The sequence below is a fragment of the Lipophrys pholis genome (genome assembly GCF_963383615.2).
Source record: "Lipophrys pholis genome assembly, chromosome: 8".
NCBI classification, from domain to species: Eukaryota; Metazoa; Chordata; class Actinopteri; order Blenniiformes; family Blenniidae; genus Lipophrys; species Lipophrys pholis.
This window is the reverse complement of record NC_137630.1, coordinates 24,336,123-24,351,515: the sequence shown is the minus strand read 5'-3', so window position 1 is coordinate 24,351,515 and position 15,393 is coordinate 24,336,123. Positions and strand designations below refer to the sequence as shown.

Here is a 15,393-nt window from a genome sequence, read left to right as displayed (position 1 = left end):
GGTAGATGAGCTCTGAACTTTAAAATTACAAGCGGCGCCAGTTTTTTTCTGCTGGCTCCCGGATAACAGACATGGAGTCGACGTGGACAAACACGGCTCATTAACATTTAAAGGCACAGACACAGAAACAGCCTGTTCTCGGTAGAGCTCACTAGAGGGACTTTTAGATTGAAAAATTAAGGACGAAGGCCGGATTTGGGGCAAAACACTCAGAATACAATGTTGTTGGACCTCTGACAACTATGTGAACTTGTTGAAAAAGTGTATAACATGGGACCTTTAAAAATTCAGATTCCTCCGATTGATCTGTGACATAAAAGTTGCTGCACTTTCACTCATATGTGGTTCAGATTGGGTTCTGGGATGATCAGAAGGACATCAGGGCTGTTTTTACAGGAAAACGCCGGTTTATTGCTTCCATCTCTCACAGATATCTCTATCTAGTGTTCTGTATATTTTGAAGAGTTTCAAAAAAAAAATCTGCATGATTGAAGAAAAAAAAAAAGAAGAAAAAAAAATCTATGCAAGTGTTGCATGAAATCTGATTGTTTCTTTTGAAGTATTTTAGTATTGCATTGACTCTGACTCTCCTCGTCGTCTCGTAGTGATAGTCTTGTCTTTGGGGCTACTCACTCCTCGCACCACTAACAACAACAACTCCTGAAAATTAGAGAGTGCATCACTTTATTTCTCCACACACACACGCCTGAATACCAGGGACATCCTGCTTCAACGCACTTTTTAAATATCGCTCACTGAGAGGGAAAAAAACAGAAAAAGCAAAACAACAGTTGTCCCTATGATTGTTATTAATTTGACATAAAATGAATGAGTGAATTATTAGAGCCCCGCATGTCTTAGTTCAACAATTAGCTACTTTCATGGTATTTCTTTTTGGCAGAGTATGTTTTTTTCGAAGCGGACCAATTTAGCAACTGACGAAGCACAATTTCTACAAAGGGTTATAATTTCCTTTCCTCTGTCTTATTCTGTATGCAATACGAAGCCGAACATTGAAAAACTTTAAACGCCTTATAGACCATTTGGACTTCCTCTTTTGTGTGAGTAGAAAAAAAAAATTGCACTATGTTTTTTCTTTGGTTTTTTTTTTCTTTAACTTTTTGGGTTCCTTTCATTTGTTTGGGTGGGGGGGGGTAAGGTTGCTTTGTAATGCAATAACTGCACTAAATATAAACATGTATCCACCAGACTACCACAGCGTGCTAGCGTGACCCGACACGCCTCTTCCCTTCTATTTATCAAAAAGAGACAGCAAATGTGTAAAAAGTGAGACATTTCCTGCCTGATGCTGTATAGAATGCTTTCTATTTGAAAATAGATTTACAATGGCTAAAGTAAAATATGACTTCAACTAAATAAACATGACATTTTATGTACTTTTAATTGTTTGGTGTCCTTTCTGGGTTTTTTTTTCCATCAAACTGAGTTCTGAGGTCTGGAGCAACATGCGGCCATTTGGCTTTTTCTGTTGCTTAAACTGAAATGAATATTCTAGTTGATTCGAAATGACTTTTACCTCTGGGATGAAAAAAATGGCACAATAACTAAATTGGGGAAAATGCTTTCAAAAGCGGAACAAAAAACAAGGTTATAAATAAATAAAAGAAAAAACAAGCAAAACTGCTTGCAAAAAAGATCAAATGGTTTTTCTTCCCGACTGTTAGGACTCCTCCCTTTAAATGGTGTTTGCTGTGTTTTAGTTCATTTAATCCTTTCTGTGCTTGTATTTGTCAACATTCAGCCTTGATATTAAAACATACTTATTTTTAAATAATACGTCTTATTTGATATTCAGTTTTCTTTCTATTAATTGTGTGGAGCAATGCTTTAAAGAAAAGTATTTAAATTCTATTCTAAAATGTCAAAATTGTCTGAGAAATGCTGGAAAACGATGAAATCGTAAAAATTGCAAAAACAGATGAAAATGAAATATTCACCACACTAAATTGTCACTTAAACTTCATAAAAGCAACATGAGATAGTTTTTGTGTAGGTTTGAAAACTACCGTACGAAACTTTATATCCTGCCTTGGCCTTGTTTTAAAAGTTAGTGTTTTGCGGCTCCAAGTGAATTTGATTTGGTGGAAATTCATAAAAATGTCTGTTTTGGTGATGAAGGTTGCAGACCTGAGTAAAATACCATAAAAATGTAAGTTGTGTAGTGGTGAGCTCTGTAACTTGTGTCTTGGTGGGATTGCACGTTCTCCCCGTGCACATGTGAAATTAACATTTTCAAACTATATCATTCAGAATGTTTGACACCCCATCTTAATTAAAGTAAACAAAAGCAACTTGCTGCTTTCATAGCTACTTCTGCTTTGGGTTTGCAATAAAAATGCTACATGAATTTGGAGAATAAGTCTACAAAACCCATAGTTTTTAAGTCCTCACTGCATAGAAACTGACAGCAAAATATAAATATAGATTTTTTTTTTTTTATGTAAAATGATAGAGAACCCACATTGGCCATGAAATTTAGGAAAATCCGAAGAAAGTAGACGATGCATTTATCATGCAGCAAAGACAACTTGCAAATCCCCAACATATCTCAGTGGAGATGTTCTACATTTGGATTTCTTTAAAAATAAAATAAAATAAAAAATCAGTAAAATCTGCTGTATTGACTTCATACAAATGTTTATATTTAAAACAACACATTGGAGTTTTGTCAAAGGATGTAAAATGTGTCATTCGGTGATTGGTCTTATACAATGGCAAGAAAACTCAAATTATGACCAAAACAAATTTAAATGCACAACACAGCACTTTCTAAACATTTAAACTCACAAGCCTTTCAAAGCTGATAGTTGTACAGGACAGATCGTGTCCGGGATGAATGATGGTTTGTTTGCAGTCCGTTTTATACACATATGGGATAAAAAAAAAAAAAAACTAATTGGCTGAGTGGAGACGGTCTAAAACAGTCTAGGCGAAGATGGTCTCCTCGCGCCTCTTCTTGGTCAGGATGGTTCCGGGCTTGTGCTGAGCGTCCGGGTGGTTGGTCAGCTCCGGCGGGCAGGTGGAGACGGGGCTCTCCAGGATGGCCTGCTTCAGGTCGTAGAACACGGCAGAGTCCTCCTTGGTGAGGAAGGTCATGGCCACGCCGCTCTTACCAGCACGACCCGTACGGCCGATACGATGGATGTAATCTGCAGGAGAGAAAAGCCATTTTTAGTCATTTATGACTCTTATTTCACTGACATCTTCGAACAGATACGGAGCGAGTCCTCTTACCCTCGATGTTCTTGGCCATGTCGTAGTTAACGACCATGGAGACGTCCTGGATGTCGATACCTCGACCAGCCACGTCAGTGGCCACCAGGATGTCTTTGGCTCCGGCCTTGAGGTTGGAGAGAGCAAACTCTCGCTGCTCCTGGCCTTTCCCGCCGTGCAGCGTACAAGCATTGTACTGAGAGGAGACAGGTTTTAGTCCAGACGTTCAGTGTTGGAGCAAATCACCGGACGGAAGGCGGGAATTAGAAGAGTAAGTCCAGACACACTCACCCCCATCTTCTCCAGAGACTTGGCCAGCACGTCGCAGCCCTTCTTCTGGTTGACGAAGATGATGATGGGAGGCTCGAAGCCGTGCGACAAAACCTCCAGGAGCTTCTTCCTGCACGGCAAACCAGAGGAAGAGAAAGAGAAAAAGAAACTCCTCAGCACTCTGAAGTGAAAGTGCTGCGTTGTGTCTGAGGTTTGTGTCGGCCTCACCTCTTCTCTCCCTCCGACATCAGCAGGACCTTCTGTTCCACCCTCTCGTGAGGTTTTCCCGCCGAGCCGATGTACACCACGGCCGGGCGCCTCAGGTAGCTCCTGGCCAGACGCTCCACGGCGGGCGGCATGGTGGCGGTGAACATGACGGTCTGTGGAGCGCAGACACACAATGGTCACGTCAGACGATCGTTTTTTCACGACAGGTTTTCGGGCGCGGCGGCTCAGCGAGCGACACACACTTGTCTGTATTTATGTTTTCCGGATTCGAAGTTCATGATCATCTTCTCGGGGTCCTCGGCCTCCTCGGTGTCCGGTTTCTGATTGGTCACGGGGATGTACTCCAGGATCTTCTGGACGTCGGGCTCGAAGCCCATGTCGATCATACGGTCGGCCTCGTCCAGGACCACGTAGGTGCAGCGGCCCAGGACCAGGTAACGGTTCTCCAGCACGTCGATCAGACGTCCGGGGGTGGCGATGACGATCTGTCAGACGAGAGGAAAGAACTTTTATATTAGAACAGCAGAGTCGTTACACTGAGGATGAAAACTGCAGGATTCAAACTAGAAGACAATCAAGAATAAAAAAAAGCAAAAGCTTATCTGACATCACTATGAAGTCATCGTTATGGAGCTGATTAAACCCCCAATACTCACGTCTATTGATTAAAGATATCATCTGAAATTTTCTAGTTTTAAGTTAAAACTGCTTCAGAAAGAAGTTGTTCCTTCATTTTACCATCATGCTTTGGGGAGAAATGTTTGTAGAAACTCTAAGAGTGAGCGCTTCTAAACTTCAGATTCAGTCTCGTCTATGAGCCAAATTTAATTTGAGCTCGACAAACGTGCGGCAGTAAACACAGGTTTAACTGGCATTTACAAATTCCCGCTGATCACAAACACACAGAAATCCCTGAAAGACGATCTGTTGAAAGTGTTTATCCAGTTTGTGATTTGTTGTTAGAAAACAGCCGGACGACTAATGTGATCAATCAAGAATCACTCAACTGTTACGTCATTGACTCTCTGACCCGTTGACCCACTAATCCGAGTCCTGTTCAGGTTCATGTTTACTCTGTCAGAAGAAAAGGGGGAAGCCGACTCGTCTATCAAGCGTGTCCGTCTCACCTCGCAGCCCATCCTCAGGCGGAAACCTTGGTCCTCCCTGGAGATTCCTCCGATGACGGCCACCGTTCGAATGCCCAGCGGTTTGCCAAACTTGATGGTTTCCTCTTCGATTTGCTGCGCCAACTCGCGGGTCGGCGCCAAGATCACAGCGTACGGGCCCTGGTCCGAGTCTTCGATCCTGCCGGGCGGAGAGCAGAAAGAGAAGCACGGAGCTCAAACGCACAGCGAGACATCGGTGGTGTCGCTCCACTCAAGTCTGTCCCGAGTTTTAAATGTGTTACCGGTCAATCTTGGGCAGTGTGGTGATCCAGACCAGCAGCGGGATGAGGAAGGCGGCCGTTTTACCGCTGCCGGTCTCGGCCACGCCGATGATGTCACGGTTCTGTAGACCAATAGGAATGGCCTGCCTCTGGATTGGAGTCGGATCCTGTCGGAGAAGTTTGAAAAGAGGGAGAAGTCACGATCAAACACGTCTTAACAAAGTCATCACAACTTCAAAACCGATTTCGGACACTGACCTTGTAGCCACACTTGTCGATGACCTCCAGGATGTGTGCGGGCAGCGCGTACTCCTTCCAGTTCCTGATGGGGTTCGGGATCTTTCCTCCCTTCGTGGTGATGCTGTAATCCTCCCTGAAGATTCGCCAGTCTCTGTCCGTCATCTCGTCCAGCTTCTTCTGCGACCAGTGCCTGTCGTCCCAGCGCTGCTTCGCCTCCTTCTTGCGCATCTTCTTCAGTCTCGTCCTGAGGAACAGACTTCCGTCAATTTGATTCGACGCAGCCACTTCTGGATTAGTTCTGGGGGTAAATATACGGACTCCTCCTGCTCCTTCTCCTCCAGCGTGCGCCTCTTCTCCATCAGGTCGCCGTAAAAACGCGACTGCTCTCGTTTCTGCTGCTTTAGGTCGATGCCCGCGATGAAGCCTCGTCCGTACAGCTGCACCTGATGTTTCTCTTTGTAACTAGGACACATCGATTGCGCCGTTAGACGGGAGGGAAAAGCGGAAATGGCGGCGCGGTGCGGTGCGGCGCGGCCGGCCCACAGTCGACTCACATGGGGTTGTAGTCGACCGACGTGTCCTCGGAGGCGTCCCACTCGAACACGAACTTCCTGTCGTTCAGGTGGCGAGTCCTCCGGCGCTTTTTGAGTCCACCAAGATATCGCTCCTGGAGGAATAAAAACAAACAAATAAGACAGAAATCTTTTCTATCATACTTTTTAAGAACAGTGCCACTGCTCTGATATCGGTTCACCTTAAACTGAAATAAAGACTTAAATATCAGTATTTTAAGGTTTTTTTTAAACCTGGTTTTATGCCACACTCGCCTGAAGCAGTTAAATATTATTTTATGACTTTAAATTATCTTTAACCACAAATAATTTCACAGTAAATAAATGATATCAGACACTTGGTTTTCACCAAGCAACCACACAATGGCTGAATAGAACTTAAAGCTTTAACTCTTCCTCTGGAGTCTCACTTTAATGGCAACCAGCTCTTTGCTTTTATCCTTCTCCTCTCTGAGCTTCTGTCGTCCGTCGTCTTCTTCGTTCCCGTTGTTCTCTCGCTCCATTCGCTCTCGGCGCTCTCGTCTCTCTCTCTCCTGCGGGTCCTCTGTAATAAAAAAATCGCCAGTCGTTATCGACTTCCTTCCGCAGGTCAAAGAGAAGCAAACCGCTCACAATTGGAGGATGAAACACACCAAGCATTTTCCTCCCGATGTCCTGAAACATCCTCCTTTTCTTTCGCTCCTCGTCCACCAGCCTCCTCCTCTCTTCCGTCTGCTGCTCTCGGCGCTTCAGAGCCTCGGCCTCTCGCTCTTCTTTGGACAGGAATTTCGGCTGGAAAAGAGAAAATAGTTACAACACAAGAAGCAAAAATACTCTCACTATGAAGAGAGAGAGTGAGAGAAAAAAAAAAAGAGGATCTGTTTCATTGGGAACTTCTCACCTTTGCTTCTGCCTCCTCCTCTGCTTTCTTCTTGGCCAGAAGCTCCTCCAGAGACAGCGGCTGGACCTGAGCAACAAAACAACGCAGGTCAAAACAAACACAAGAGTTTCAAGTTACAAAAACCCGACATGATTCTGACCTTCTCTTTCTTCTTTTTTTCATCTTCCTCATCCTCTGCTTTTACATCCTTCTCTCTTTTCAACTTCCCATCCTTCGACTTCGGCGAGGAGCTTCTGTAAAGGAGAGTGAACGACGACTGAAATATGAAACAACAAAAACATTGCAAGCTCGGAGAACCGAGCGCTAAAAAGAAATGGATCGATGGCATAACAGAATTCTCCACTATTAATACTAAAGTTTTCATACACTATAAATCCCTAAACATGAATTCCTGTTGTATAAAATTTCACTTATTTTAGATGAAAGAACATTTTGTTCGGATTGTCTTTTAATAGTTCCGTCCTCCTCTACTGTTACACCATGAGCGCCATGATCCAATTCACAGTTTTATCAAATATGCTGGATTGTTAAAATGACAATGAACAGAACCTTAAATTTATGGCACTGATTTCTTATCTGACAGTTCTGTAGAGCCAACATCACCAAACTTTTTAATGATGTGTTGAAAAAAAAACAACTGAAATTATCACAAGACCCCTGTCAGTGTTCCAGAGCAGTGGATTTCAGTTCTGACGTACCTGGACCTCTTCGGGCGATCTTTATCCCGTCGATGGCTGTCTCTGTCTTTACGACCTCTGTCTCTGTCCTTTTCTCTGTCACGGTCCTTGTCTCTTTCTTTGTCTTTCAGACGTCGGTCTCTGTGATCAAAAATCCAATCGCACAGAAAATAATTTTAAACTTTCTTGAAACGAGGTAACATGAAGAATATTAATATATCTTTTTTTTTTGACTATATAGAATCTGATGCCCCGGAGAAGTTTAGATTTCTTTACCTATCTGGGGATTTGGAGCGGTTCCGTTCACGAGACCGATGGCGTTTGCGTGTTGGTGACACTTTGCGATCGCGTTCTCGTGATCGGCTGCGCTTACGATCTCGGTCCTTGGTCCCCGCGGAGTCTCCGTCCTTCTTGTCTGAGGAGTCGGCTGCCATCTGCAAACGCAAAGAGCATTTAATGCACAGGTATTGCAGTCAAGACAGCGTCACTGGAGTTTTAATTTAAATTGAATGTGGGGGTTTCTCACATTCTGATGTCTTCAAATTTAGTCTGAGAGTGTCTCTGGGAAAGAAACTATGTTCCAGGTTGTTCCCAAAGGAGTGAGAGCAAGGTGGCGGACTACGTTGGCGTGTATAACTGGTTAAATGTGACACATTATGTAGATCACATTGAGACTGCTGGAAATCCATTTACCATTCACTCAAATACATAACACTTTAAACCGTTTTGAAAACACTACATATACATGGTGGTAATTTACAAATTTTACCGAGAAAAACAGGCAATGACAGTACCAAAGAGTGAGGCTCTCAAGTAAATCAAGCATACAATCATATTGTGTTTCCTAAAGACATGCAAATATTGAAACAGTTTTGAAATGATCTTAAGAAACAAGCAGGTAATTGAGCGATGCTGGGGAAAAACTGCAATGAGGAAATATACGGATATTTTCCTTTAATGTGCATTCGACGTATGTGAAACTATAGGGGATGTTTGACTTGATTTTTGTTATGCAACCGCGGAAATTGATTATTATTCAATACATGAAGTTCAGCCAGATTTCAGTCTTTGAATCTCTGCGGGATAAATGAACTGGACCAAACTAGCTCTACACGCTAGCCGGTTTAAAACTTAGCAAAACCCCAATTCATCAGAGAAAAACTACAGAAACATGCAACAGCATATCCACAGTAAAAGTCGGTGTTGTGTTGGATTAGAAAGTAGCCGGAGGATCTCCGTTTTCAGACATTATCCGCTCACCTTGATCACTTGTCAACAAAACCGCTGCGATTTCTCTACGCTTCAAGAAGACGCCATGTCGCTCAACACGAAGCACGGAGCGCGCAGAGCATTGTGGGAGATGTAGTCCTGAGAGGCACCTTCTGCTGTGAAAGGAAGCGCTGTGAGAAACTACAGTTCCCATCCACGGGGAAAAGCCATCCCAGGGCCCCGATTGTTTTGTAAAAGGATTCCTAAATGCCTGACTGAAAATATTTTAGGCCTACCGCGTGTATTTGTATTTGCCAATTTCAGCACAAGGTGGCGATCGAGTTACAAGGCAACGACGTTCATTAAACTTGCAGTTATTCATATGCACATTATTAACGTTAGCAATTCGAAATGCAGCTGGCAAATATCTATCTATCTATCTATCTATCTATCTATCTATCTATCTATCTATCTATCTCATTTAAAACCACACAAATAACCAAAAGGTGGGGAAATATTGTTTCCAAAAGTTAGAACTCAAAGAAATATAGATTACATTTTTCATACTGCCAGATATGTTGAAATATTAAAAATTTAATCTACTGAGACTTTCCCCTTTTGGTCTACTTTAGCTGATATTAGAGAAACCATGCTCTGCAGCCCTGATGAAACAGGCCGATCCGTTCAATTCCACTTAAAAACACTTTCCTCCGCAGCAGATTTAGATTCAAGGTGTACCGAGACCAAAAACTATGTTTTCCCTGTAATCTAAATCGTCCTCTAGTCTAGTGTGTGTGTGTGTGTGTGTGTGTGTGTGTGTGTGTGTGTGTGTGTGTGTGTGTGTGTGTGTGTGTGTGTGTGTGTGTGTGTGCGTGCGTGCGTGCGTGCGTGCGTGCGTGCGTGTGTGTGTGTGTGTGTTGTGCACTCCTGCAGATAGATAAAAGACCTTTTAGATGGTGTATGCTCGACTACAGTCAGGATTGGCCCAATGTTGATTCATATTCTGGACGAGCCTTTTCTTCCACAGGGAGATCAAATGAGATTTATAGAGCCTTTCTGAAGGTGAACTGTTTCAGCAGGAGCAGATCAAAGTTGATGGTACAGAATAAAGGCACACAAAGGGAAGATACTGCAGGAAGAAGTCAATAGACCAGCAAGACAGTGAAAAAGACAGATTTAGCACTTCAAACACAGGACACGTTTGTTCACATGCCTTTTCTGATGAGTTTTCTTTGTTAAATGCAGCTGTAAAAAGATTTTTAATGCAAATTTGATTGTGAAAGTCACATTTAAAACAAAAGCAAAGATTATCCATAATCAGTTAAGCCAAACTTTCTTTACTTTTCATGTTGGTAAATACAATTCAAAGTGCTTAACAGGTTATTGGGAGGCGATTGGAAGTTAATTACTGTTCATTACAGAAATGTATTAATCAAAACTCAAGTTATTTCACTTTATGTTGATATTTCCGACAACCAAATCACATTTTACTTGTTGAATAATGAAAAAAAAACCTCTAACTATTGTTTGACAGAGTGAATTTCATTTATTTCAATAACTCACTACAGGAGGATCAAAGGTTTGTTTTTTTTCTAAACTAGCAAAAGTGTCTTCTCTACATAAAAAATGGCCAATGAAACACCATATACAGTACAATGAATATTTTATGATGTTTATGTGTCTTATGGTCATAATTAGTCAGAGTTCCTGCACTAAACCCTCTGATTATATCATTCATGAGGCAATGCAATGTTTCTATTGATATTTTTTTATGACAAGTACGTCAGATGGTATGAATTCATGGTTATAACCTTCTCATATAGTAATACTCTAAACTAGCGGCAGGAATGATTCAAAAGGATCACTGTTTCACATTTTTATTCAAAACTCATATCTCTTCCTTGACATTTAGCTCAGCACAACAGACACTGACCTAAAAACACTTAGCAGGTGTCTTATGATGAATCAAGGCTGTTCTTTGAAGTACTTTTCATTTATTTACTCAGATTTCTTTTTCCTGATTGAGACGAGATTGCATCAAAACAACAAGAAGGTTTTCTTCTTTGTCTTCTCCGTTTGATGTGATATACATCACAGAAATGAATTGCAAATGCTGCAATAGACTCGAGGTGTAGGATCTTCAGTAATGTGATGCACATATATGACAGCGAGGGAGAGAAATAACCTCACGCCTGGTTCATGCTCAGCTCTTCCTTGCAAAGCACTGTGAATCACCTTGTGTCTGAATGGGGCCATAAAAAATAAGCTGGCCTTGAATTTTTTTCTCACCTGCTTCAAGTTTTACAGGTCAATTTATCATCTGTTTTTAGGTGCAAATTATGTAAAAAAAGATCACGAATGATTATGTGCAAAAGAGACTGTAAATTTACACGAAGCAAAACGTGCAAAAAGGGATGTTAATCGGTGACTGTTATTTGCCCATGGGTGTGAATGGGAGTGTGTCTGTCTCTGTGTTTTCCCTGTGATGGACTGATGTCTTGTCCAGGGTGTATCCTTTCCATAGTCAGCTGGGCCTCGCCTCCAGAGCTCCGCAACCCTGTCAGATCAAGCGGTTTGGAACATGAATGGATCAATGATGCCGCATCTAAAACAAATGAAGATTTGTGTAGTCTGACTAAATGAACTGGTTTCTATTAGTGGTGTGTTGAGAGTCCATCTTGTGTTGACGTCAGTCAACCCGCGTTCATTCTGGATGCTTTACGTTGCCATGGCAATGCTACAAGTTCTTGTCTCGTGACATACAGTATGTCCGTCGAAGCCTGTGGCGAGCAGCGCACAGAAGATTCTTCTCGACAGCTCGTCCTAAAAAATAAAGAAATAAATATAAAACGGACTGACTGTGATTCTCCACAGTAGTGGGTGCTTTGTTGACAGCACGAAGAACCAGCAGATGAAGAGTGACACGCGGGAGGAAGATGAGGAGACTTGACATGAGCTGAATAGCAGAGAGGGGCGGTTTTTGTTTTGTTTGTTTGAATTAAGTTTGAATAGCACACAAAGAAATGCAGACACACATTTCTCTCTGTAAAGAAGAAAGCAACAAAATACCAAAACGTGATTGATCCAACATCTTTTCATCAAAGTCCCCACATTTCCACATGCTTTGTGGGCTTTTTGTGTGTCAGGGGAAGTTCTAATGACTCCTCCTGTCCGGAAGTTGAACTTCTTTCGACCAGCGTTGTGTAACGTTGTTACCCCGTTTCTAATCACCGGCTGACTACATGGTGACGGTAAAGGTTTAAGTAAAAGTTTATCTTTGTGTGACCAACAAATCAATAACAATAGGTTGAATCAATTCAGTCACACAGGGTCAGCTCCTGTGAGTAAAACATTTTAAGCAAGATAGGATGGAAAAGGATGAATCACTCTTCCAAAAACTAATATTTTTTGTTTGTTTGAGGTCTAGTCAGAATAACTAGTCAGACTTACAGTTTCTCAAAGTTCAAAGTAACTTCCCACCCAGACAAAATTGGAACTCCCAGCAAATAGAGTTTTAGTTTATCTGCAATTTTTAGATTAGTTTTTATTTTCCTCTCCTGGAGAAACAGACAATTGGCCCTCCAATATATCCACACACTCCTCTTCTGTTCTGCCCGATCCAACTCAGGGTCACAGTGTGTCGGAGCAGATCCCAGTTGACCACAAGCAAAGCCAGAGTACAGAGCAGAGGTCACCAGTCCATCACACACTCACAATGACAATGTCGATTGTGGAGTCGCCCATTAGCCTCAGCATGCAAAGGAAACTCATCCGGGCACAGGGAGAACATGCATCCAGGACTCCTTTCACTGATAAATATGATCAGACTAATTACAAACAAACTGTTAAATTACAAAGGCTGTAAATAAAAACATTATTACAGATCTTATAAATGATCTTAGATGGTTGAAATTCGATCATCCTATTGTATAACGTTTCTGCAACTATGTTCATGGAATTAAATGTACAGAGGAAATTTGTTTGACTAGCAAGGCTTAACATGCAGGGTACGACGTGCTATGGTCTGCATCATTATTTTTACCGCAGGGGGTGATAAAATGTATATCCTCTTCATCGTGATTGGACTTAATTCACAAGCAAACTAAACAAACACATGAAATGAATGTATTTTAATATTAAAGTAAAACTGAGCTGTCACCTCTCATACCATTAATTCTAAATGCAAACGTAGGATTTACATTTCATGTTTGACGGAGAGTCAGAGGTCAAAATTTCAACTTCGAATATCAAGAAAAAGTAAAAGAAAACATCTTGTGATTTTGTTGTAAACCTCGAAGAAATTATGCTTCTGAACTGCTTTTTATTCCACTTCTTAAACAATTATCATATATGTACACGGATGCCTGATTCATAATAATTGCACGACGGACCGTTATTGTAATTTATGGATTCTAAATTGCACTTTTTTAGTTGTTCAGCCGGCCATGCAACTTACATTAAGAAGCTACCAGTAGATCAAAACATGCTGGGACCACTAGGTGGCACTGTACGACAACAGAAAACTGCTAAACTACCAAAAACCTTTATTACTACTGTATTTGACTGATAGCGCAAGAACATTATTGTGAAAAAAGAAAGCCACATGGCAGAGTTAAAACACAGCGTCTAAGAAACTGGCGAGGGACTGCTGAATATCACCGCCACCATGATGAAGACAAAAAAGAAAAAGGCTAAAGGCTCGACAGCCAGAGCTGGAGGAGGAAATTCACACATGGATTCCTGAACCGCAGCTGCTGACAGAGGCTGATCAACAGTGTAGCTTCATCTGGGCTTTGAAAAACAAATGCGACGTCTACGCCAGTGCAGTGACATATATCCGTTTGTTTTTTTCCTGCGACTTTGTCAGGAATGTAAGTTGTAGCTTCTAGCGGTTGTCCACACACACACGGTTGAAAACAATACTTTTGTCCAGAGGTTTCGAACATTTTGAAGAAAACAAAACACTGTAGATCAATGTGGTGTCGATCATCGGCACCTTGAAGTTAACAGTAAGATTTCTTCTTTTTTTTAACTTGTGATAATTAAATATTGGTAGTACAGTCAATATCTAAACTACGCTTGGTGAGATCTAATCTTTTTGCTGTGAATATTTACCACCTCGAAGCCCCAGAAACAAGCTTTTGCCGGAGCCTTTTGATTGGATGGCACAGACAAAACTGTGCTTAACCGTCCTCCAGATGTGCGCTCCTCAACTCCTACATCTCCGCCCAACTCCCAACCACAGTCGACCCCCATCCCAGGCAGGCACCTCATGGGCCCCAGCCCCGGCCTCCCCTCCCCCCACCTCCCCCGATGCCAGGCGTGGTTGCCTAATTAAACTGCTGGAGGAGCGTTCGCCGCTGACATGCCCTCGGGGTGTGCCAAGCGGGGCACGTACGCATGTTGGATGTGGTGAAGGTGAGCCGCGCCGACGGGCTTTAGAGGGAGTTCTGGCAGACGGGAAGGCAGATAATGGGGGCACGGGATGGACATACCACCGTATTTTATTTAGATCCCGCTCTCACACAAGGGGTCTTATCATCACTGCAGACCCGAGCCGAAAGCCAGCGTGTGTGAACCTGGTTCACCTCGCTGCACCCAGGAAGGGTGAAAGAGAACACGAGGATAAACTGCTTAGTATCCACATCACACACTGACACACATTCATACACCAATAAACATGTACACATTCGCGCATGAATGCAAACGCAGTATCCAGAGACACGCACATGAGCTGAGGACTGTGCTGCGCTGGCCCGGGAAACTAAATTTAATTTGCTATTTGATTTGGTTTTCAGCACATTATGCACAGCATGTTAATGTGGTTAATATCAATGTGAGTCGGTCCTCGGGGCTCAGGGCTGCAGAATGGCTGAGGCTGTAGTGTGTGCTGCCTGGTGGGGTCAGTGTGTCTCATGAAGTAGCCAAAAGCTCACCGACAAACAGGCTACAATCTGCCCCCGAGCTGTCACATCAGAGCAGGAAATCAGACGGCGAGGGACGGATTGATTGAAGGAAACTCCACTTCAAAAAGTCTCTCACAATCACAGAAATTCAGCTCAGATTTCTCGCCGTTTCAGTGCTTGAGGCTGTCCTGTTTGGTCTTTTTGTGTTTTTTCACACTTTGATGGCAAGTATCACTTAATTTCCCAAAAGATTGAGAGAAACAGATTGGAAAACAAAAATCCTATGAGATGTTTTGAGTGAGACATTCAATTATTTCGTGAAAAAACACTGACACGTCTGCAAACCTTTGAACGAGGCTACGTTCACAACTGCGCATCATCAACTCTCGACTTTAAGAGCTGCCTGTTTGAGTCTATGAAGTAACACAAACCAATTGTTGAGTTTTTATGAAAAAAGGTTTTTCTTTTCTTATAATATCTTTTTGTCAGTTTTTGGTCCCTTCACATTCACATTCAGAAGGCAACGTCATGATCATGCTGTAGTTTGCATGTCAGACCAGTAGTTGGTGCAGAAAACAGTACAATGTAAATGCTTGAGCTCCTCAGCCGTCCTCCGTCCTCCACTCATCCAGAGTGAGTTTTGCAGTGAATTTGCACCTCGTTGCTGTGTAAACAACTTTAATAAAGTTGAGTTTGCCATTAACACATGTGCAGGAAAACCATTGCCTGTGACCATACGTGACATTTACACTACTGAAGCATGAAACAAAAGTTGCATTTTCCTTGTCTA

At 42.4% G+C, this 15,393-nt stretch overlaps 1 protein-coding gene across 2 annotated transcripts; it reads right to left on the bottom strand.

Moving 5' to 3' along the window:
- Positions 1-2,459: 2,459 nt before the first annotated feature.
- ddx23 (DEAD (Asp-Glu-Ala-Asp) box polypeptide 23) lies at positions 2,460-8,833 on the bottom strand. Of its 2 annotated transcripts, XM_080469701.1 has the most exons (18): positions 8,749-8,831; positions 8,015-8,124; positions 7,765-7,922; positions 7,510-7,629; positions 6,951-7,044; positions 6,812-6,877; positions 6,564-6,702; positions 6,342-6,475; positions 5,914-6,026; positions 5,678-5,821; positions 5,378-5,603; positions 5,141-5,286; positions 4,860-5,037; positions 3,975-4,217; positions 3,733-3,884; positions 3,526-3,634; positions 3,256-3,430; positions 2,460-3,170 (listed from the first exon to the last, which is right to left on the bottom strand). In XM_080469701.1, exons 3-18 carry the CDS (start codon positions 7,920-7,922, stop codon positions 2,947-2,949), a joined length of 2,421 nt encoding a protein of 806 aa, XP_080325827.1. In that variant the 5' UTR covers positions 8,015-8,124; positions 8,749-8,831; the 3' UTR covers positions 2,460-2,946. The 2 variants fall into 2 exon arrangements, with proteins under 2 accessions (XP_080325827.1, XP_080325826.1); XM_080469700.1 differs by lacking the exon at positions 8,015-8,124 and having other exon boundaries at positions 8,749-8,833.
- Between the last annotated feature and the right edge of the window lie 6,560 nt (positions 8,834-15,393).

What these genes read in the sequence shown, in the direction of transcription:
- ddx23 (XM_080469700.1), bottom strand. Translation starts at nt 7,922, where the DNA reads ATGGCAGCCGACTCCTCAGACAAGAAGGACGGAGACTCCGCGGGGACC. An exon ending in GAGGAGAAGGAGCAGGAGGA is followed by an intron (nt 5,604 to 5,677) that starts GTCCGTATATTT and finishes TCTGTTCCTCAG; the next exon opens with GACGAGACTGAAGAAGATGC. An exon ending in ACACTGCCCAAGATTGACCG is followed by an intron (nt 5,038 to 5,140) that starts GTAACACATTTA and finishes TCCGCCCGGCAG; the next exon opens with GATCGAAGACTCGGACCAGG.